At 40.7% G+C, this 22297-nt stretch overlaps 1 protein-coding gene across 1 annotated transcript in view; it reads left to right on the top strand.

Moving 5' to 3' along the window:
* Positions 1–22297, top strand: part of THSD7B (thrombospondin type 1 domain containing 7B) — a 953717-nt gene that overhangs the window by 251885 nt on the left and 679535 nt on the right. Inside the window, exon 3 of the mRNA XM_088842327.1 lies at positions 5972–6220. Coding sequence (XP_088698453.1) covers positions 5972–6220 — 249 coding nt within the window. The remainder of the gene's footprint in view (positions 1–5971; positions 6221–22297) is intronic.

Consider the following 22297-nt stretch of genomic DNA (forward strand, 5'->3'; position numbering starts at 1 on the left):
CTCCAAGGCCTAATGTACCTGTTACTCCAGGTATTTCTTGACTTCCTACTTTTGCATTCCATTCCCCTGTAAAGAAAATCCATTTACTAGGGCTCAGTTCAGTTCGGTCGCTCAGTCGTGTCTGACTCTTTGCTACCCATGAATCACAGCATGCCAGGCCTCCCTGTCCATCACCAACTCCCGGAGTTCACTCAAACTCATGTCCGGGCTTCCAAGTCGGTGATGCCATCCAGCCATCTCATTCTCTGTCGTCCCCTACTCCTCCCACCCCCAATCCCTCCTAGCATCAGACTCTTTTCCAGTGAGTCAACTCGTCACATGAGGTGACCAAAGTATTGAAGTTTCAGCTTTAGCATCAGTCCTTTCAATGAACACCCAGGATTGATCTCCTTTAGAATGGACTGGTTGGATCTCCTTGTGGTACAAGGGACTCTCAAGAGTCTTCTCCAGCACCACAGTTCAAAAGCATCAATTCTTCGGCAATCAGCTTTCTTCACAGTCCAACTCTCACATCCATACATGACCACGGGAAAAATCATAGCCTTGACTAGACGGACCTTGGTTGGCAAAGTAATGTCTCTGCTTTTTAATATGCTGTCTAGGTTGGTCATAACTTTCCTTCCAAGGAGTAAGAGTCTTTTAATTGCATGGCTGCAATCAGCATCCGCAGTGATTTTGGAGCCCCCAAAAATAAAGTCTGACACTGTTTCCACTGTTTCCCCGTCTATTTCCCATGAAGTGATGGGACCAGGTGCCATGATCTTTGTTTTCTGAATATTGAGCTTCAAGCCAACCTTTTCACTCTCCTCTTTCACTTTCATCAAGAGGCTTTTGAGTTCCTCTTCACTTTCTGCCATAAGGGTGGTGTCATCTGCATATCTGAGGTTATAGATATTTCTCCCAGCAATCTTGATTCCAGCTTGTGCTTCTTCCAACCCAGCATTCCTCATGATGTACTATGCATATAATTTAAATAAGCAGGGAAAAAATATAAAACCTTGACGTACTCCTTTTCCTATTTGGAACCAGTCTATTGTTCCAAGTCCAGTTCTAACTGTTGCTTCCTGACCTGAATATATGTTTCTCAAGAGGCAGGTCAGGTGGTCTGGTATTCCCATCTCTTTCAGAATTTTCCACAGTTTATTGTTATCCACACAGTCAAAGGCTTTTTGGCATAGTCCGTGAAGCAGAAATGGATGTTTTTCTGGAACTCTCTTGCTTTCTCCATGATCCAGAGGATGTTGGCAATTTGATCTCTGGTTCCTCTGCCTTTTCTAAAGTAGGAAGTCAAGAAACACCTGGAGTAACAGGCAAATTTGGCCTTGGAGCACGAAATGAAGCAGGGCAAAGGCTAATAGAATTTTGTCAAGAGAATGCACTGGTCATAGCAAACACCCTCTTCCAACAACACAAGAGAAGACTCTACACATGGACATCACCAGATGGTCAACACCGAATTCAGATTGATTATATTCTTTGCAGCCAAAAATGGAGAAGCTCTATACAGTTGGCAAAATCAAGACCTGGAGCTGACTGTGGCTCAGATCATGAAATCCTTATTGCCAAATTCAGACTTAAATTGAAGAAAGTAGGGAAAACCACTAGACCATTCAGATATGACCTAAATCAAATCCCTTATGATTATACAGTGGAAGTAAGAAATAGATTTAAGGGACTAGATCTGAAAGATAGAGTGCCTGATGAGCTCTGGACGGAGGTTCGTGACATTGTACAGGAGACAGGGACCAAGACCATCCCCATGGAAAAGAAATGCAAAAAAGCAAAATGGCTGTCTGAGGAGACCTTACAAATAGCTGTGAAAAGAAGAGAAGCAAAAAGCAAAGGAGGAAAGGAAAGATATAAGCATCTGATTGCAGAGTTACAAAAAATAGCAAGGAGAGATAAGAAAGCCTTCCTCAGTGATCAGTGCAAAGAAATAGAGGAAAACAACAGAATAGGAAAAACAAGAGATCTTTTCAAGAAAATTAGAGATATCAAGGGAACATTTCATGCAAAGATGGGCTCGATAAAGGACAGAAATGGTATGGACCTAACAGAAGCAGAAGATATTAAGAAGAGGTGGCAAGAATACACAGAAGAACTGTACAAAAAATATCTTCATGACCCAGATAATCATGATGGCATGATCACTCACCTGGAGCCAGACATCTTGGAATGTGAAGTCAAGTGGGCCTTAGAGAGCATCACTACGAACAAATCTAGTGGAGGTGATGGAATTCCAATTCAGCTATTTCAAATCCTGAAAGATGATGCTGGGAAAGTGCTGCATTCAATATGCCAGCAAATTTGGAAAACTCAGCAGTGGCCACAGGACTGGAAAAGGTCAGTCTTCATTCCAATCCCAAAGAAAGGGAATGCCAAAGAATGCTCAAAATACCACACAATTGCACTCATCTCACACACTAGTAAATCATGCTCAAAATTCTCCAAGCCAGGCTTCAGCAATATGTGAACCGTGAACTTCCAGATGTTCAAGCAGGTTTTATTAGGGCTACCTTAACAAAATACCATAGAGTGTAACTTAAACAACAGACATTTATTTGGTCGCAGTTCTGGAGGGTGGGTCAGGTGTTAGCAGGACTGATTTCTTCTGAGACCTCTCCCCTTTGCTTGTAGAAGGTTGTCTTCTTTCCATGTCTTCTCATACTCTTCCCTCTGTTTCTCTTTGTGTCCTATTCTCTTCTTATAAGGGCACCAGTGATACTGGATTAGGGCCTACCCTCATGACCACATTTTAACTTAATTGCTGCTTTAAATACTCTGTCTTCAAGTACAGTTACATTTTGAGGTACCGAAGGTAGGACTTCAACATATGAATTTGTGTCAGGACGTGACTCAGCCAATTATGATTTCTGAAAAGTCAAAACCTAGAAACTTGTTAATCAACAGCTTTCTGCTCTGTCATAAGTTTAAAAGAGGTGGCCCTTCCCTCTGTTCTCCCCATTGTACAGTGATGGTATATTATGATTTAGGTGGGAAATTTTGAACAAAGGTTCTTCCTATTTTTCTCAATCCAAAGACCCCAAAATTTCTAATTGAAGTGAGTAATAATAATGAGGTATACATTGCTTTTTTCATTTTGAAGGGGATCATATGATCCAAATAGACTTTAAAAAATATTGTACCAAAAGTTTGTATCATTGTGAAATTTGAAAACCATACTAACTCTCTGTAGTTTCATGAAGGATGCATGCACGCATGCTTGCTGTTTTTTTAGTCATGTCCGACTCTTTGAGACCCTATGGACTATAGTCTGTCATGCTCCTCTGTCCATGGGATTCTCCAGGCAAGAATACTGGAGTGGGTTGCCATGCCCTCCTCCAGGGAATCTTTCCCACCCAGAGTTCGAACCCATGTCTCTTATATCTCCTGCAGTGGTGGGGTGTGGTAGGGTTCTTTACTGCTAGTGCCACCTGGGAAGCCCCTTCATGAAGGACATCTGTATTGAAATTTTACCATATTTTACTCATTGATCTGGCCAAATATAAACATATATTATTCTCCCCTGTACTATCTTCTATAATCTATTTCTTTATTTGGCTCCCTTAATTTTCATTATTTTTCCAAGTCAGAAATTTGGAAACATTTTAATACTTCGGTTCAGTTCAGTTCAGTCGCTCAGTCATGTCCAACTCTCTGCGACCCCATGAATCACAGCACGCCAGGCCTCCCTGTCCATCACCAACTCCTGGAGTTCACTCAAACTCACGTCCACAGAGTCGGTGATGCCATCCCGTCATCTCATTCTCTGTCATCCCCTTCTCCTCCCGCCTCCAACCTTTCCCAGCATCAGAGTCTTCCAGTGAGTCAACTCGTCGCATGAGGTGGCCAAAGTATTGGAGTTTCAGCTTTAGCATCAGTCCTCCAATGAACACCCAGGATTGATCTCCTTTAGAATGGACTGGTTGGATCTCCTTGCAGTCCAAGGGACTCTCAAGAGTCTTCTCCAGCACCACAGTTCAAAAGCATCAATTCTTCGGTGCTCAGCTTTCTTCACAGTCCAACTCTCATATCCATACATGACCACTGGAAAAACCATAGCCTTGACTCTTTTTAAATACATACAAAGGTAACCCTTGCCAAACTCTGTTGGTAGCTATTGCTCCACCAGGTTTCATAGGCCCAGTTTTGAAAGTCAGTGTTTGAACGATGTTTGAATACTTTGTTTGATTTATATTCCTGTCAAAATTATGCTTTTCTTTCTTCCTAAGTAATGGATGTCTTTGACTGAAAAAGGGAAATACTAACAAAACAAAATGAAAAAAATGAATGTCAATTAATACTTAAATTATTATCTTCCTACATGAATCTGACTTCCTCCACTTAAAATTATTTAATACTCAATTAAATTCAAAGTCCTTAGTCCATGACATGAAGCTTTTCCAGACATACGTTTTACATAACTACATTCCTAATATTTATCCACTTTTCTCTTTGAATTTTATGTGCCATAAATATGTCCCTTTATGGTTTTTACTTTCTCCTATTCATGTGCTTGTGGATATTTGACCACCAGTTCTGTTGATTGAAGGGTCAGGATAAGGTCAGGGGCTTGATTGTAGCATTTGCTGATTTCTGTAGTGTAACTGGAGAAGGCAATTGCAAGCCTTTCCAGTACTCTTGCCTAGAAAATCCCATGGATGGAGGAGCCTGGTGGGCTGCAGTCCATGGGGTCGCTAAGGTTCAGACACGACTGAGCGACTTCACTTTCACTTTTCACTTTCACACATTGGAGAAGGAAATGGCAACCCACTCCAGTGTTCTTGTCTGGAGAATCCCAGGGACAGGGGAGCCTGGTGGGCTTCCGTCTATGGGGTCACACAGAGTCGGACACGACTGAAGTGACTTAGCAGCAGCAGCAGCAGCAGCAGTAGTGTAACTACTCTGACCATGGCTAATTTTAAGCTAGTTACATGAAATCAACTGGCTTGCAAAATGCTGAACATTTTACAGTTGGTCCTTGTTGAATAGTATATCCAGTTCTAGCATACCACTGGTTCCTTTGCCCACAGATCTTATCTCAAGGCTTCAAATATTCTACTTCTTGACTTAATTTTAAGTCTTCTTCTGTGCCTGAGAAGTTTGCTTTAATTTTTTAAAGTGTGTTTCAGATGTCCATCTGTTTTAGAATTGCCCCCCTACCCTTACCTCCAGCTTTCCAGTGTAGTCTATCACTGCCTCATTAGTTTTTCTCTTCATCATTGGAAATGATTTTATGTTGAGTTCACACATTATCATATCTTTTTATTTATTTATCTGTTTTCCAATTACATTGTTAGCATTTAAAAGCACTTCAGTTTTTCAGATGAGGAAATTGATGCGCAGAGCCTAACAATATGGGGAAACATAATGCCACATTTGTTTATTCTTAATAGACCAGTATGTAAAAGAATGGACAGATTAATGCTCAAAAACTTACATTTACTTTTCTGTGACCTTACACAAATGATTTAGCCTTCCTGACCCTAAGTTTTCTCATCTACAAATGGACGTAATAATAGGTAAACTCATGAGACGGTTGTAAGGAAACGCCTGTGAAGCACAGTGCAGTATGTGACACCGAGGAACCACTGAACAAAGAATAACTGAAGGCTGTATCAGAAAGTGAAAGCACATGAGATGAACCTCCGTTATTTTGGAGGATGCTTTGGACAAGGTGCAAGATAGACTCATCTTACTTATGTGTCTTGTGAGAGTGAAACATTGAAACTTGACAGTTTCAGATGAAATCCCATGTTCATTCTTAATGTGAAAGACCTTCAATAGGTTTATCATGATGCCTCTAACATTTAAAAAAACATTTTTTTTCTCTTACTTGAGAGCTTATCTTGAAAACTTGAAAAACCCAGGTTTCAGGTTTGTTTGTTTTTTTAATCCAGACTAGGTACTTCATAATGTGATTGCACTCATTTAGCCCACGGCCTGCTGTTTTCTGTTTCTGTTCCTTCAGCCTTTGCATGCAAGATTCCTTCCCTTTGGCTGTCCAGTCCTGCATCATGCCGAAAGACTGTGAAACCACTGAGTGGTCTTCCTGGAGCCCCTGCTCTAAGACCTGTCGTTCAGGGAGTCTCTCACCAGGATTTAGGAGCAGGAGCCGCGATGTGAAGCACGTTGCTGTTGGAGGTGGGAAGGATTGCCCTGAACTTCTCGAGAAAGAAGCCTGCATTGTCGAAGGAGAGCTTCTGCACTTATGTCCCAGGTATTGTGTATTCTTTGCATGAGTGTTCAGTTGTTCCATATAATCTGATTTTATGTGATATAGACATGTTACCAATCACTGTGGCTGTGTCTCACACTTGTCGAGTCTTTACTCAGTGCAAAGTTTCATATTAGGCAGTAGAATGCAGTGGGGTAAGGGCATAGGCTGCGTTGATTCCCTGGCCTCCAATCCTACTTCTGAGACTTTCCAGTTATGTGCATTTTTGCAAGTGAGTTAAATCTAGTGCCTCACTTTACTCTTCTACTAGCCGTATTCACTTCATCTAGCACCTGCCACATCATAAATGTTTAATAGCCATTAATTCGGAGAAGGCAATGGCAAGCCACTCCAGTACTCTTGCCTAGAAAATCGCATGGACAGAAGAGCCTGGTGGGCTGCAGTCCATGGGGTCGCTATGAGTCAGACATGACTGAGCGGTTTCACTTTCACTTTTCACTTTCACACATTGGAGAAGGAAATGGCAACCCACTCCAGTGTTCTTGCCTGGAGAATCCCAGGGACGGGGGAGCCTGGTGGGCTTCTGTCTGTGGGGTTGCACAGAGTCGGACACGACTGAAGTGACTTAGCAGCAGCCATTAATTATCATTACCTGATGTGCCAGACCTAATTTTTCTGATAACCTAAGAAGTCATTCATCAGCATCTTCATTTTGTAAATAAGGCCATTGATGCTCAGAGAGATTGAGCAATTTCCGAGGTTACACAATTAATGAATGACAGCCCCCTGATTCTAATGACACCCTTTCTCTGAAATTCACTGCCACCTTGGGGCACTGCTTCTATTTCAGGTCCCTAGGGAAATGGAAAATGTTGGAAAAGGGTTGACATGAATTAATAGCTAAATTGAAGACCTTGATATTGGTTATATTTTGCCTGATTGTGTTGCCTTTGGTGAAGACCCCAGTGTATTTTCATCTGGTTGTTGGCTTACAATGGACTCAGTCTGACAGTGATAGAAGTTGTGCATTCAGTTGGGGATGAATTTGTGATAATTCCTGCTGCACAGCTGCCCTGAACTATATCTTAAGTCTGTAGTTATATTAGATCTTTTCTAGTTTCTTATTGTTTCTAAGATTTGAGACTATTTCCTCAAATAGTGAAACAGTGAAAAAAAACATAACTTACTGTAGGAATTAATCACCTGGGATAAGTGTAAGCAGGTTACAGACTCACCTGGTGTTGTTAATGGGCCTGGCTATTCCTTATACTTGAAAGAATGTACGTAAGAGGAGGGCAGAGGTCGGGGAATTGGGTATTCCTGAGCAAGTTCCTCTTTTCACATTCTTGGTCTCTCACTTCTTCCACCTCACCATAGAAATCTGGGTCGATTCAACATACTCCTTACATATTGATTGTTCATTTTTTAGTAAGATGACTACTTAGATTTACATCATTTCTTGCCTGAAAAAGCAGAGAACGCAGATGTAGTTCCTGATTCTTGACAGGTTAACTTATTGTCACAGAATCCTTCCTAATTGTACTGAGTATATGTTCAATCTTTCAAGACACTAATTTTGGGGCAAAGCATGAAGTTGGAAATAAAAGCTGAGTCCTCTGTCCATTTTGAACTTGGATAGACCTTGGGTTAAAATTGTATACCATTACTTACTAGCTTTATATGTTTGAAAAAGCTGTACAACTTCTTTAAGACATTCCCTGCTTCAATAACATGTGTAAATATGCTGCCTGTGTTGGAGGTTGAAGAGCTGCAGACTAGCACTGTTTATCCCACTGCTTAGCACGTAGGAGGCACTACAGGTGTATTGATTCTTATTGTTGTTATTTTCAGGTGGGTTCATTTCCACCAGTAAGAGAATCTCCTCTTGGGAGGTATACTGTAACGAGTTCAATTCAGTTGCTCAGTAGTCTCTGACTCTTTGCAACCCCATGTACTGCAGCATGCCAACCTTCCCTGTCTATCACCAGCTCCCTGAGCTTGCTCAGACTCATACCATCCAACCATCTTATCCTCTGTCGTCCCCTTCTCCTCCTGCCTTTAATCTTTCCCAGCATCAGGGTCTTTTCCAATGAGTCAGTTCTTTGCATCAGGTGGCCAAAGTATTAGAGCTTCAACTTCAGCGTCTGTCCTTCCATTGAATATTCAGTACTGATTTCCTTTAGGTTTGACTGGTTTGATCTCCTTGAAGTCCAAGAGACTCTCAACAGTGTTCACCAATATCATAGTTCAAAACCATCAAATCTTTGGCACTCAGCTTTATAGTCCAGCTCTCACATTTGTACATTTATACTACTGGAAAAACAATACCTTTCATTAGATGGACCTTTGTCGGCAAAGTAATGTCTCTGCTTTTTAAGATGCTGTCTAGGTTGGTCATAGCTTTTTTTTTTCAAGGAGCAAATGTCTTTTAATTTCACGGCTGCAGTCACCATATGCAGTGATTTTGGAGCCCAAGAAAACTAAGTCTGTCACTATTTCCATTGTTTCTCCATCTATTTGCCATGAAGTGATGGGACTGGATGCTATGATCTTAGTTTTCTGAATGTTGAGTTTTCAGCTAGCTTTGTCATTCTTCTCTTTCACTTTTTTAAAGAGGCTCTTCAGTTTCTCTTCACTTTCTGTCGTAAGGGTGGTGTCATTTTTATATCTGAGGTTGTTGATATTTCTCCTGGCAATCTTGATTCCAGTTTGTTCGTCATCCAGCCCAGCATTTCACATGGTATACTTAAATAAGCAAGGTGACAATATACAGCCTTGATGTATTTTTCCCAATTTGAAACCAGTCCATTTCCCAATTTGAAACCATTTCATGTCTGGTTCTGACTGTTGCTTCTTGACCTACATATAGATTTCTCAGTAGGCAGGTGAGGTGGTCGATATTCCCATCTCTATAAGAATTTTCCAGTTTGTTGTGATCCACACAGTCAAAGACTTTGGCATAGTCAGTGAAGCAGAAGTAGATGTTTTCCTGGAACTCTCTTACTTTTCCTATGATTCAGCAGATGTTGGCAATTTGATCTCTGGTTCCTCTGCCTTTTCTAAATCCAGCCTGAACATCTGGTAGTTAGTTCTTGGTTCTCGTATTGTTGAAACCTTGACTTGGAGAATTTTGAGCATTACTTTGCTGGAGTGTGAGATGAGTGTAATTGTGTGGTACTATGAACATTCTTTGGCATATTATCTATTCCATAATAACTTAGTAGAATTGAAAGTTATTCTTCTGAGTGATTTGAAGATTAGTTTTTTCCCCATGGAGGCCTCGTTTAGGAAGATTCTCAATGTTAGGCTGCCAGGAATAGAATCTGAGTTAAATGATAACTTCACATGTGTACTTTTTTCCTTCATCCTTTTCAAGGAATGGCTGATGACCTTTTCCTGATATTTTCAACAGTTTTTTGATTTATAAATATCCTCCATTTTTCTCTTTTCTTTGTCAATAACTATGCAATTCTCTTGTAAATAAGAGTGGTACCTCCCTGAAGATGTTGAAAAAGTTGAGTTGTATCAACTTTTGTTAAGAATGACTGTCTTTTATTGAGTATATGCTTTAGGTCAATAACTTTACCAGAGATGTTATAAAGACTATTTAGAATGATACGAGGTTTATCATCTAACTGGGACATGTTTAATAGTAAAAGTGACACAAATTGGTATTGTCTCTTTTGATTCAAGTTCAAGTCCATTTGGCTTCAAGGTCAGTGATCTTTTCAATACCTCAACACTGACTCTCATGTTAGTGAAGGCATACATCCAGATGAGGGTATCCGTTCCGTTCCGTCGCTCAGTCGTGTCCGACTCTTTGCCACCCCCTGGACTGTAGCCTACCAGGCTTCTCCGTCCATGGGATTCTCCAGGCAAGAATACTGGAGTGGGTTACCATTTCCTTCCCCAGGGGATCTTCCCGACCCAGGGATCGAACCCGGGTCTCCCGCATTGGGGGCAGACGCTTTAACCTCTGAGCCACCAGGGAAGCCCAGATGAGGGTATCAGTTCAGTTCAGTCGCTCAGTCGTGTCCGACTCTCCGCGACCCCATGAATCACAGCACGCCAGGCCTCCCTGTCCATCACCAACTCCCGGAGTACACTCAAACTCATGTCCACAGAGTCGGTGATGCCATCCAGCCATCTCATTCTCCGTCGTCCCCTTCTCCTCCCGCCCCCAACCTTTCCCAGCATCAGAGTCTTTTCCAGTGAGTCAACTCGTCTCATGAGGTGGCCAAAGTATTGGAGTTTCAGCTTTAGCATCAGTCCCTCCAATGAACATCCAGGATTGATCTCCTTTAGAATGGACTGGTTGGATCTCCTTGCAGTATAAGGGACTCTCAAGAGTCTTCTCCAACACCACAGTTCAAAAGCATCGATTCTTCGGCGATCAGCTTTCTTCACAGTCCAACTCTCACATCCATACATGACCACGGGAAAAACCATTGCCTTGACTAGACGGACCTTGGTCGGCAAAGTAATGTCTCTGCTTTTTAATATACTATCAAGGTTGGTCATAACTTTCCTTCCAAGGAGCAAGCGTCTTTTAATTTCATGGCTGCAATCAGCATCTGCAGTGATTTTGGAGCCCAAACAAACAAAGTCTGACACTGTTTCCACTGTTTTTCCATCTATTTCCCATGAAGTGATGGGACCAGATGCCATGATCTTTGTTTTCTGAATGTTGAGCTTCAAGCCAACCTTTTCACTCTCCTCTTTCACTTTCATCAAGAGGCTTTTGAGTTCCTCTTCACTAGATACACATATATGTGCATTCATATGTGTTGTTTTTCCCAATAAAATACCATGGAATGGTAATACTGCAAGATATTCAGTTCAGTTCAGTCACTCAGTCATGTCCAAATCTTGGACCTTTGTTGGCAAAGTAATGTCTCTGCTTTTTAATATGTTGTCTAAGTTAGTGATAGCTTTTCTTCCAAGTAGCAAGCGTCTTTTAATTTTGTGGCTGCAGTCACCATCTGCAGTGATTTTGGAGCTCAAGAAAACAAAGTCTGTCACTGTTTCCACTGTTTTCCCATCTATTTGCCATGAAGTGATGGGACCAGATGCCATGATCTTTGTTTTCTGAATGTTGAGTTTTAAGCCAACTTTTTCACTCTCCTCTTTCACTCTCATCAAGAGGCTTTTTAGTTCTTCTTCACTTTCTGCCATAGGGGTGGTGTCATCTGCATATCTGAAGTTATTGATATTTCTCCCAGCAATCTTGATTCCAGCTGCACTTCATCCAGCCAGGAATTTCACATGATATACTCTGCATATAAGATTTATCCAAGATTAATTTCTACTTTGAGCTTCATTTGATTGAAACTTCACATCGGAAAACAGGTCCTGACAAAAAGTTCATTGGAGATTAACCTGGACCTCTAGATCTGCTGTATAGAAATGTTACTGATTATGATGTTTTCTAAAAACCTTCTCAAATAGTGAAATTTGTAGAAGAGATGAGTCTTAAAAAATTCACTGAATACCAACCAGTTTTTCCTAGGGAGAATGATGTGTTTACAAATGATTCTAGTTGGTGGTGGGAAGGAGCACACTTAAATAACAACAGCAAAATTAACATTGGCTGACCTTCTTCTTTGTCTGAGATTTGAGCTGTGGCCTCTACCTCAGGAAGGCATAAAGACTATATGTTAACTTTTGTTGCTAGTTTGACACTGGTGATTAAAATTCATCACCAACAAGGGAAATAGAAGAAAAAGTCTCTTAGGGATCAAAAATGTCCATTTCTCCTTTCCCAGAATTCATGAGCACTTCATATGTATCAAGAAATTTAATTCACCATCCTTCTCCTTAGTAGGAAAATGTCCTCTCTTGGAATGTCATTTGGTTTTACCCTTCTATCATCTTTGCTGTAGGAAATGTTTTCCTTTATTCAGTAAATATACTCTTAAACTCTTGCCATGTGCCAAGCACTACATTAAATGTTTGGGATACCTCAGAAAATAGATTGGACAAAGTTCCCTGTTAGAGTCCGGAGTCGCCCTTCCCTCAAAGGAACAGAGGACACTCATGATAATGCAAGACACACAGCGAGGTTTATTTCCAGCTAGCTGGGGTCCAAGTGTCTGCCCGACGCAGCGGGTTTCAACAAGGACCCTGAGCACTCAGAGCCAAGGGGTTATATAGCATTTTCAAATCATGATATTTCTAAATTACCTAACTCACAGGAATTTTTCACACACACACACACACACATAGCTGTGCATATCTCTATCCTGGTGTCTTAACAAGATAAACTTAGCAGACCTGTTTACCTAATTTTCAGTGTCGCAGCCGCCCACATTCTTGGTATTTAAGATTAACTTGTTTCCCAGGTTTTATCTAGTTCTTCTTCCCTCAAGTCACATACTCAGTAAAAATGGTTTTTCCATCCTCTAAGATGGCCGTTCTTATGCTAACCCATTCTTACATTCTCTTCCTATTATGGGACCTAAATTTTAGTGAAGATATACTAAATAAATGTAATAAATAAAATAAACTATATATTTTGCGTATGAAATATAGAAAAAAATGAATCATTAGAACAGGGCAAAGATAGAGACTTCTGGAATGATGTAATGGGGGTCAGCTCAGGTTATAGAATTAAAAAGTGTCATTAGAGAAACTTCATTTGAACGAGCATGATCAGGGACTGGGGTTTGGGGGAGGACTTGAAGGAAGTGAGTAAGTGAAAGTAAGTGAAGGAAGTGAGTAAGTGAAGGAAGTGAAATTAGCATTTCAGTTAATGAGAGGAAGAATATGTGTTCCAAGAAGAGATGAGCTAGAGATGTGCTTACTTCCTACTTCCTCCAATAATAATACTGTTCACAATGGTTTTTAGTTGTGTAATTTGGGGGCAACTCTTTTCACTAGCTAGACTCCACTAATCAACATTTTCACTTGATCACTGTGAGTGCCAGTCCCTGAGACATGATTCCATGAAAGCAGTTGTGACCACGAAGAACCCCTGCTGGAAGAGCGCCCTGACTCCGAACACTTTGGCGATTCCTTGAGGCACTGAGCATAAGTTAACCTGAAAGGCTGAGGCCAGCCTGTGTTAAGCTAACTTGGGAAACTTTAGAACTACAGTTGATACTTGAACAACCGGGGTTTGAAATGTGCAGGTCCTCTAAGACACAGATTTTTTTCAATACTAAATCATACAGCACTACAGAATCTGAGGTTGGTTGATTGCATGGATATAGAACCTTGGATACAAAGGGTGGACTAACAGACCAAATTTTCTGACTATGTGGAACTTCATCACCCTTAACCTCTTATAGTTGTTCAAGAGTCAACTATATAAGGGAGTTAGCAGTATAGCTTTAAGATCTTTGTGAGAGAAAGAGCTTAAGGCTACTTTCACAGAGTCATACACGACTGAGCAACTAACATACACACTCATGTACACACACATATAGCCTTAAGTTTGTTTTCAAAAGAATGCTGTTTTCCAGTCTATTTGCCATGAAATGATGGGAACAGAGGCCATGACCTTCATTTTTTGAATGTTGAGTTTTAAGCTAGCTTTTTCACTCTCCTCTTTCACTTTCATCAAGAGGCTCTTAAGCTCCTCTTCACTTTCTGCCATAAGGGTGATGCCATCTGCATATCTGAGATTATTGATATTTCTCCCAGCAATCTTGATTCCAGCTTGTTCTTCATCCAGCCCAGCATTTTGCATGATATACTTTGCATGTAAGTTAAATAGGCAGGGTGACAATATACAGCCTTTGCATCCTCCTTTCCCAATTTTGAACCTCTGGTTACTGGATAGCATAAGAAAAGGCAGAGGACACAGACAACTGGGACCTGACCTGATGCTACAACAGCTATGACTCCAGACCCTCTGTACTTAAGCAGAGAGCCTGTTCTGGCTGAACACACTGTAACAGACAAGAATACTGAAAAATGTCAGCATCTTTCTTGGAATTGACACCTTGGATGACCTACCAGCAACTTCTACAATCTCCCCAGGAGACAACAGCTTTCACACTGAAAGGACTGTTGTATTTCTTAAATGTTAATTTAACATTTAAAATTTAATTTAAGACAGTGCTGTTAAAAGGAAACAGTGACCAATATAGAATGAAACTTTTAGGATCTCTAGGCAGACACTATGTGGCTGATATTTCACATAGAGTGTGTGAATTACTGCCCAGAAAAAATAATTTCCTAAACATTGCTTCAGCACTCTAGTCTGACACGGAAAAATATGTGGCCTCATAAACTGTCTCTCCTTACCTCTACTATGTGTTAATTTATCTCTGTTTTGGGTGAACTAGAGATTCTTCGCAAAAGGTCTGTCTGTGCAGACTCTGAGAGGTCTATGTGGGTCTTCTACCCACTTTGATATGCTTTTAAAACAAACAACCTGCTGTGGCCAGGCTCTTCCTTCCTATTTTCTCTTTAAGGTATTGAAACTGATTTTATGTTTTCTAGATAAAGTTATTTTTCCTTGAGAAAACTCTGGGGATCAATTGATGACATTTTTTTTTTTTTTTATATATAACTGTTAAAGCCAAGTAATGGTGCCAAGAGAAGGGATGGTGGATAAAAGTTGGCTTAGTATTTGGCTTCCTTTGCCCATTGTAATGAAGTGAGTTTTAGAAGAGGGATGTTGTGTTTTGAAGAGATGGTTGTTCAACACCTGCTTAGCCTTCACTGTGCTAATTGGTGGAGGACTCAGGATATTTTAGTCTGTCTTAGTTTATTCATTTTAAGACTCCTGTATAATACTCTCATTAAAAACTAGTGTGTCTTCAAACCTAATAGCTATGTTCTTTAAGAGTGTTTAATAGTTGCTAATGTTCCCATTACTCATCCCAAACATATGGATTTTTGCTAGTTGTTTTTTTTTTTTTTCTGCCTCCTCTACTTCAGAGTGGGTAGCATCTAAAAAAGTGCCTGGCTTAGAGTAAATGCTCAGCAGACAATGGATAGATCATCAAATGTAGGGCAGTTCCAGAACAATTTTATGCACAGGGTGCTTTATTCCATGCTGATACTTAATATGACATGTGTGAAGAATTCAAGTCAGTTTGTATAACAGGCATCTAAAATTGGCTTCATAAAGAATATTCAATATGGACATCTACCCAGGGAAGAAATGAACATATAGAACTTGATGTAAAGTGGTCCCTGGTGGCTGCCTTGCTTTTGCTAAGTGTGTCTGGATTTCCAGAAAAGAAGTTTCTGTCATCATTGGTTATAAGAGTAGGTTCAAGAAGGGTGAGAAATGAGATCACAATTAGTCAGTTGTGTCCAACTCTTTGTGACCCCTTAGACTGTAGCCCACCAGGCTGCTCTGTCCATGGGATTTCCCAGGCAAGAATACTGGAGTGGGTCGCCATTCCCTTCTCCAGAGGATAAAGGGTCTCCCATATTGCAGGCAGATTCTTTATTTGTAAAAGTCTGACTTCTGGAAAAGAATGGCACCCACATTGCCTACCACATCTATTGATCTTTTCCCATTGACTGTCTACCATAGTCCCTAACACCTTGCACATAATAGAAGCTCAATAAATGGTGGTCAAATGAATTAATGAGCTCTTAAAGGAAGCTTTTTAAAATTGTTTTAATTAAGCAGCTTTTCTACAGCACTTGAGGAATAAAGGAGTCATGGCCTGGAACCCTCAGGAGAATCTGTTTGGGAAAGAAATAGCAGTTTCAAAGAATCTGTAAATTGTTTCAGCAGAAGGAGACTGATGCCTTTTGATTGAGTCCATCTTTTATTGGTGCATATTTTTTCATGAGTCCCTGTTGTGCCACTTTCAGTTCTCCTGGTTGGAAGATTTGTTCCCCTGTTAGTGTAAGAAAGCTAACGTATTGCTAAGTGCTGTGCATAGTGATAGAAATCTATTAATAATGCATACATGGAGTTTGACTGGCAAAGTCATCTGCTGAAGAGCAAAGAGCTTTGAACTTGAGAGTAGCTTACCATAATCAATAGTCCCACTCTATTCAATAAAAAATTACTAGAGCGTAAAACACATAAAGCTCGATCAGTTCTCTTTATTTTGGTCTTCTGTTCAGCAAAAAATGACAAATTAATTTTTTTCTAAATGCATTTACAATTTTAAAAGGACAACAGACATTATCATAAATTAGTCATGCTGCAGTACACTGATTTTTAATATATGCACATTTAATTTGAATGCATTGCACTAGGGTTTCAATTCCAAGAGTGTTTGCAAAGCTATATGTGCTTAGTCAAAACATGACCATTCACTAATACAATTATTCTTTCAATCTGTCATTGTTAGATCACTGAAGATTCTATTCCATGTTACTTTGCTTTAGATCTAAGCCTTTAGAAGGAGAAAAGAATTCCATGCTTTGTAAGCAATTCTAAGCCTTCTGAAAGTGACAAAGCATACATTCTAAAGGGCAAGGGTTGCTATAAAACTCTGATGGTCCTGCCATACTACTGCTATTAAAATCAGTTTATGTCACCTTAGTAGGATGAAAGTCTTTTTAAAATAGTCACTAAATGTACCTACTTTTCTAATTTGACTTTGCTAATTTAGAATGTCTCTATTCCTTGCTTCAGAGCAATACATTCATTCCTTACCCTTTCTAGTCTTCCCCTATAAATTTGGAGAATAGTTTGAGTACAGGATTCCTAGGGTTAGACAACAGTACTCTCAGGAAGACAAACTGGCTATCCAGGGGATGAGATTTTCAGGCCTTGAGGAGCTTTTCCTAATCCAGAAATTGTCTCTTCTATTTCTTTGTGGAAATATGTATTCCCACCACTAGAGATTTCTTTCTTTGGTTTAATCTTGATTTCTTCTTGTAAATTGCATATACCTTTTCAGAATGATGAAATATTTAATAACAACTCTTAATATGTGGAGCTTCCTAGGTACCACAGTTGGTAAAGTATTTGCCTGTCAATGCAGGAGACACAAGAGACCTGAGTTCGATCGCTGGATCGGGAAGATGCCCTGGAGTAGGAAATGGCAACCCACTGCAGTGTTCTTGCCTGGAAAACTCCATGAGTAGAGGAGTCAGGCAGGCTATAGTCCATGGGGTGGCAAAGAGTTGGATATGACTGAGAAAGTACACATGTGTAACTTAATATGTATCCCATGAATACATTTATTGACCATTTCCTAACAGTAGACTTAAATTATGGGGGACATATGAAGAAATTGGCCAGTGAGTTCCAGGTGTGGGAGACAGCTTCAGAAAGCAGAGTATAGAGTGAAATTCAGGTTTTATTCATTTATCTGATAGCTGAGTTCTTGTCCCCTTTCCTGGGCTGTTTCAGGTAAGAATTCAGTGCCAAGAAACTGTGCTACTAGTACTTGGGGCAAAGTAATTTGGAATCGTTCTTTTTTATTTATTTATTTTATATGGCTACACCTGGTCTCACTTATGGCATACAGAATCTTTGGTCGTGGCATGCAAACTCTTAGTTGAGGCATGAGGAAGCTAGTTCCCTGAACAGGGGTTGAACCTGGGACCCCTGTATTGGGAGTACGAATGTTTAGCCGCTGGACCACCAGACAAGTTCCTGGAATTATTCCCCACTCCTCTCTTTCTCTCCCACTTGTGTTTAGTTGCTCAGTTGTGTCCAACTCTTTGCGATCCCATGGACTCTAGCCTGCCAGACTCCTCTGTCCTTGGGATTTTTCAGGCAAGAATATTGGAGCGGGTTGCCATTTCCTTCTCCAGGGGATCTTCCTGACCCAGGAATCGAACCTGCATCTCCTCTGTCTCCTGCTTTGAAGGCAGATTCTTTACCTGCTGAGCCATTGGGGAAGTCCTCTCCCACCCACATCTAATCATCAGAAGGCTGTCTCCACCTTCACAGAATATCCAGAGTCTGATCACTTCTCATATTCACTGTGAGTGCCCCAACTGAAGCCTTAGCAGCATGTTTCCTAGAGTAACAAATGCCTCCAAATTTATCTCCCTTCTTCTGCTCCCCTGTAGTACGTCCTTCGGTCAGTTGCCAGGATGACTCTTTCACCCTCCTCAAAACTTGACAGTGATTTCCTAGCACATTTGGAATAACACTCATAGTCCTCCCTCCATAGCCTGGCCCCTGTCTGCCTCTCCCTCTTTCTCCCTCCTACCTTGACCTGCTTGTTCCAACCACACTGCCATCTGAGCTTTCCTACAAAGTGCAAAGCATTCTCCTTCCCTGGGACCTGTGAACATACTCTCCTCTAGAATGCTCCTTGTCCATCCTTCTTGTGCCCACTGCTTTATTTTATTCTGAAGGCTTTCCTGGGCACAGCATTGAACTTAGCTCTCCTCATCCATCTGTCTCTGATAGATGTTATCTGGTGCCGTCTTCTGTTTTGGTTCATTTCTGTCTGTCTACCCCACTAGAAGTTCGTCTCTTCAAGGTCAGGTGCTTTCTCTTGATCATTGTTATGCATTTCTATTGTCTGAATCCAGCCTTGACATATAATTAGAGTTCAAGAATTACTTCTTAAAAGAAAAAAATAAATGCATGGTTGAGTAAGTGATTTGCTTACTATTGGGCAGGCTTATTTCTGTTCCTAGGGAGTCCTGCTTTTAATTCCTTTCTGCCATCCATCTCACATACGTACCTTAGCATTGACTGAAATATTCTTACACAAGTTGTTTCCCTTCGGTATTCAGTATATAAGTGGCTGACAGTGTGACGTCTCACTAATGGTGAGATCATTGGAATCATGTTCACATAAAAGGTTGATGGCAGGTTTCCCTTACACTCACAGAAACCAGGCAGCAAAACAGTGAGTTTGATTTCAGGGATTTGAAAAGACATTAGTCTTCAAAAAAACTGTCATTTAGGGACACCTGGCGTGCTGTGATTCATGGGGTCACGGAGAGTCAGACACGACTGAGCGACTGAACTGAACTGAACTGAACTGAATTTTTACAATTAGATACATTTATTTGGTTTATATATTATTTTTCTCTTTAACTTGTTCTTATCTCCTGAAAATGCTCGAATTTGACCCTATGTGACCACAGTGTTCAAATTCTAATGGTGTGCTTTAGTCCATGGGGTTGCAAAGAGTCGGACATGACTGAGTGACTGAACTAAACTGAACCTAACTGATGATATTCTCAACAAGTCTCTTTATAGACTTGTTGGGAAGACTACATGAAGTTATACACCTAGATTTGCTAATGCGGTGCCTGTAACAGACTTAGCATGCAGAAAACTTCGATTGTTATTATTGCTTGGGGTATATGTCAAGCGTCTTTTAATTTCATGGCTGCAATCAGCATCTGCAGTGATTTTGGAGCCCCCAAAAATAAAGTCTGACACTGTTTCCACTGTTTTTCCATCTATTTCCCATGAAGTGATGGGACCAGATGCCATGATCTTTGTTTTCTGAATGTTGAGCTTCAACCCAACCTTTTCACTCTCCTCTTTCACTTTCATCAAGAGGCTTTTGAGTTCCTCTTCACTTTCTACCATAAGGGTAGTGTCATCTGCATATCTGAGGTTATTGATATTTCTCCCAGCAATCTTGATTCCAGCTTGTGCTTCTTCCAGCCCAGCGTTCCTCACGATGTACTCTGCATATAAGGTAAATAAGCAAGGTGACAATATACAGCCTTGACATACTCCTTTTCCTATTTGGAACCAGTCTGTTGTTCCATGTACAGTTCTGACTGTTGCTTCCTGACCTGCATACAGGTTTTGCAAGAGGCAGGTCAGGTGGTCTGATCCACACAGTCAAAGGCTTTGGCATAGTCAATGAAGCAGAAATAGATATTTTTCTGGAACTCTCTTGCTTTCTCCATGATCCAGCGGATGTTGGCAATTTGATTTCTGGTGCCTCTGCCTTTTCTAAAACCAGCTTGAACATCTGGGAGTTCACGGTTCACATATTGCTGAAGCCTGGCTTGGAGAATTTTGAGCATGACTTTACTAGCGTGTGAGATGAGTGCAATAGTGCGGTAGTTTGAGCATTCTTTGGCATTGCCTTTCTTTGGGATTGGAATGAAGACTGACCTCTTCCAGTCCTGTGGCCACTGCTGAATTTTCCAAATCTGCTGGCATATTGAGTGCAGCACTTTCATAGCATCATCTTTCAAGATTTGAAATAGCTCAACTGGAATTCCATCACCTCCACTAGCTTTGTTAGTAGTGATGCTTTCTAAGGCCCACTTGACTTCACATTCCAAGATGTCTGGCTCTAGGTCAGTGATCACGTTATCGTGACTATCTTGGTCGTGAAGATCTTTTTTGTGTATTCTTCTGTGTATTCTTGCCACCTCTTCTTAATATCTTCTGCTTCTGTTAGGTCCATACCATTTCTGTCCTTTATCGAGCCCATCTAGATATCCTAGAAGCCTTAATAAACGAACGCCTTGTCTCTCCTGTTCAGTCAGGCCATGTGACAAGACAAACCGCTCCATTCATGAGTAGCCATATTCATGAGGGGCTATGAGGATCGACTAATTGGTTTCATGTCATGGCCATTTACTTTACTTGAGGCATTTGTACAGTTGGTTTCAAAGTGTTCTTTATTGACAAGAGGCAAGATCTTGGCCTTTGAGACACCTCCTGTTTCTCTCTTGAGCAGAAAGACAAAGTAAGGCTTGAAAGGCAGCAGAGTTGGGAGAGAGAGGGTGGAAAGGCCTGGGCTTTGATGTGGACTTGGACATTGATGAGGATGTCCCTTGCAGTCAGGAAGCCAAGTTGTCCAGAGGCAGGAGGGCTATTCCTGTCACAGCCTCTGAGGGAGAGAGAGCAGGCAACATTTAGCTGAGAAGACTCCTTTGATTTCTTATTCTGTCAGATCCTAGAGATACTTTCCCAGGTTGGATGAGTTCCGAATGTTCAGTTTTCCTGGCTTCTAGGTGATTTGTGACTGAACATACTGCATTTGAAAATAAATAAATAAATAAATAAGCAAAGACTATGAAAAGACTGGCATGTTAAAAAGGAATATAGAAGTCCTTCACTAGTGTGCTTTTTCCTTTGCCTCTTGCTAGGTTGGTATTTTCTCTGAGGTGGTAAGCAATAGCAATCATGATAAATGTCTTCTTCTTTTCTCTTTTTTTTTCTTTATGGAATTTATTGTTTGCCAGTGAATGGAATTTGAGTGTGTTTTTGGTTAAAGAGCTACCACCAGGGTTTTTGTTACTTTATAGAAAATCATAGTCATTAAACTTTTTTTTCATTTATCTCTAAAATGACTTCCAAAATTTCTCCATTGCTAATTCTTATAGGGTCATGATAAATTAATTGAAAAAGCAGTTTATGCAGCATGGCCCATTCCTTTCAAACAAGTGAGCAAATTGCTGTAACTTGCTATGATTCTAAATGCTTCAAGTTTCTTTTATGCTCTTTATTGAATTTTGATTCTTGGAGGTAAGACTATGGCTTTCCTGGATCCCTAATATTAACTTCTGATAAAAGCAATTAAGTTCTCATAAGTACAGTGTTGGGGTTTGTGTGTGTGTGTTTTCTATGTCAGCAGGAGACCAAAAAACAGGTGTAAAAGGACATAAAAAAGGGAATTAACATTTACTGAACGTTTGTTATGTGCTTTGATCCTCATTAAGTGTTATTACCCTTATTTTACAGATAGGAAAATAGAACTGAGCCAAAGTCACTTGACTAGTAAGTGGAAAGGCTCAGATTCAAACCGTGTCTGTTTGATTCCAAGGTGTGCTTGTCGTCCACACCTTCCTGAACCTTTTCTCCACCTTATTTGCTCACTGTATCATAGGAGCTTTAGGGTAGGACTGCATCTGACCTCCTTAACAGCTAGAGAGCTCTTTTAGGCAATCAGTGAGGGGGGAGAGGATTTGAAATTAGAATGAGGTAACTGTCCAACTAACCCACTACCCCTACCACACTGTGCCTTGCTTTAGAGTCCAGAGACAAGAGAACTTACCTGTGCCCTGAGACTCAGAGACGCAAGCGACAAGCCTTCTGCCTGAGTGACCATGGAGTCTAGGTGACCCCTCTGTCTAGTGAGGAGAAAGAGTTTTGGATCATCATCACCTCTGGAGGAGGACCATCTCTGGAAAGACTTAGGCTTTTATCAATCTTTCTTGCCCAGGAATTAGAAACATATAATTCTCTATATTCACCTAGTATAAGCAGGACTTAGCTCTATACTTCAGACTCTTGTCCAGCTC

The sequence above is a fragment of the Moschus berezovskii genome, chromosome 2 (assembly GCF_049115385.1).
Source record: "Moschus berezovskii isolate FMDL1 chromosome 2, NW_MosBer_1.0, whole genome shotgun sequence".
NCBI classification, from domain to species: domain Eukaryota; kingdom Metazoa; phylum Chordata; class Mammalia; order Artiodactyla; family Moschidae; genus Moschus; species Moschus berezovskii.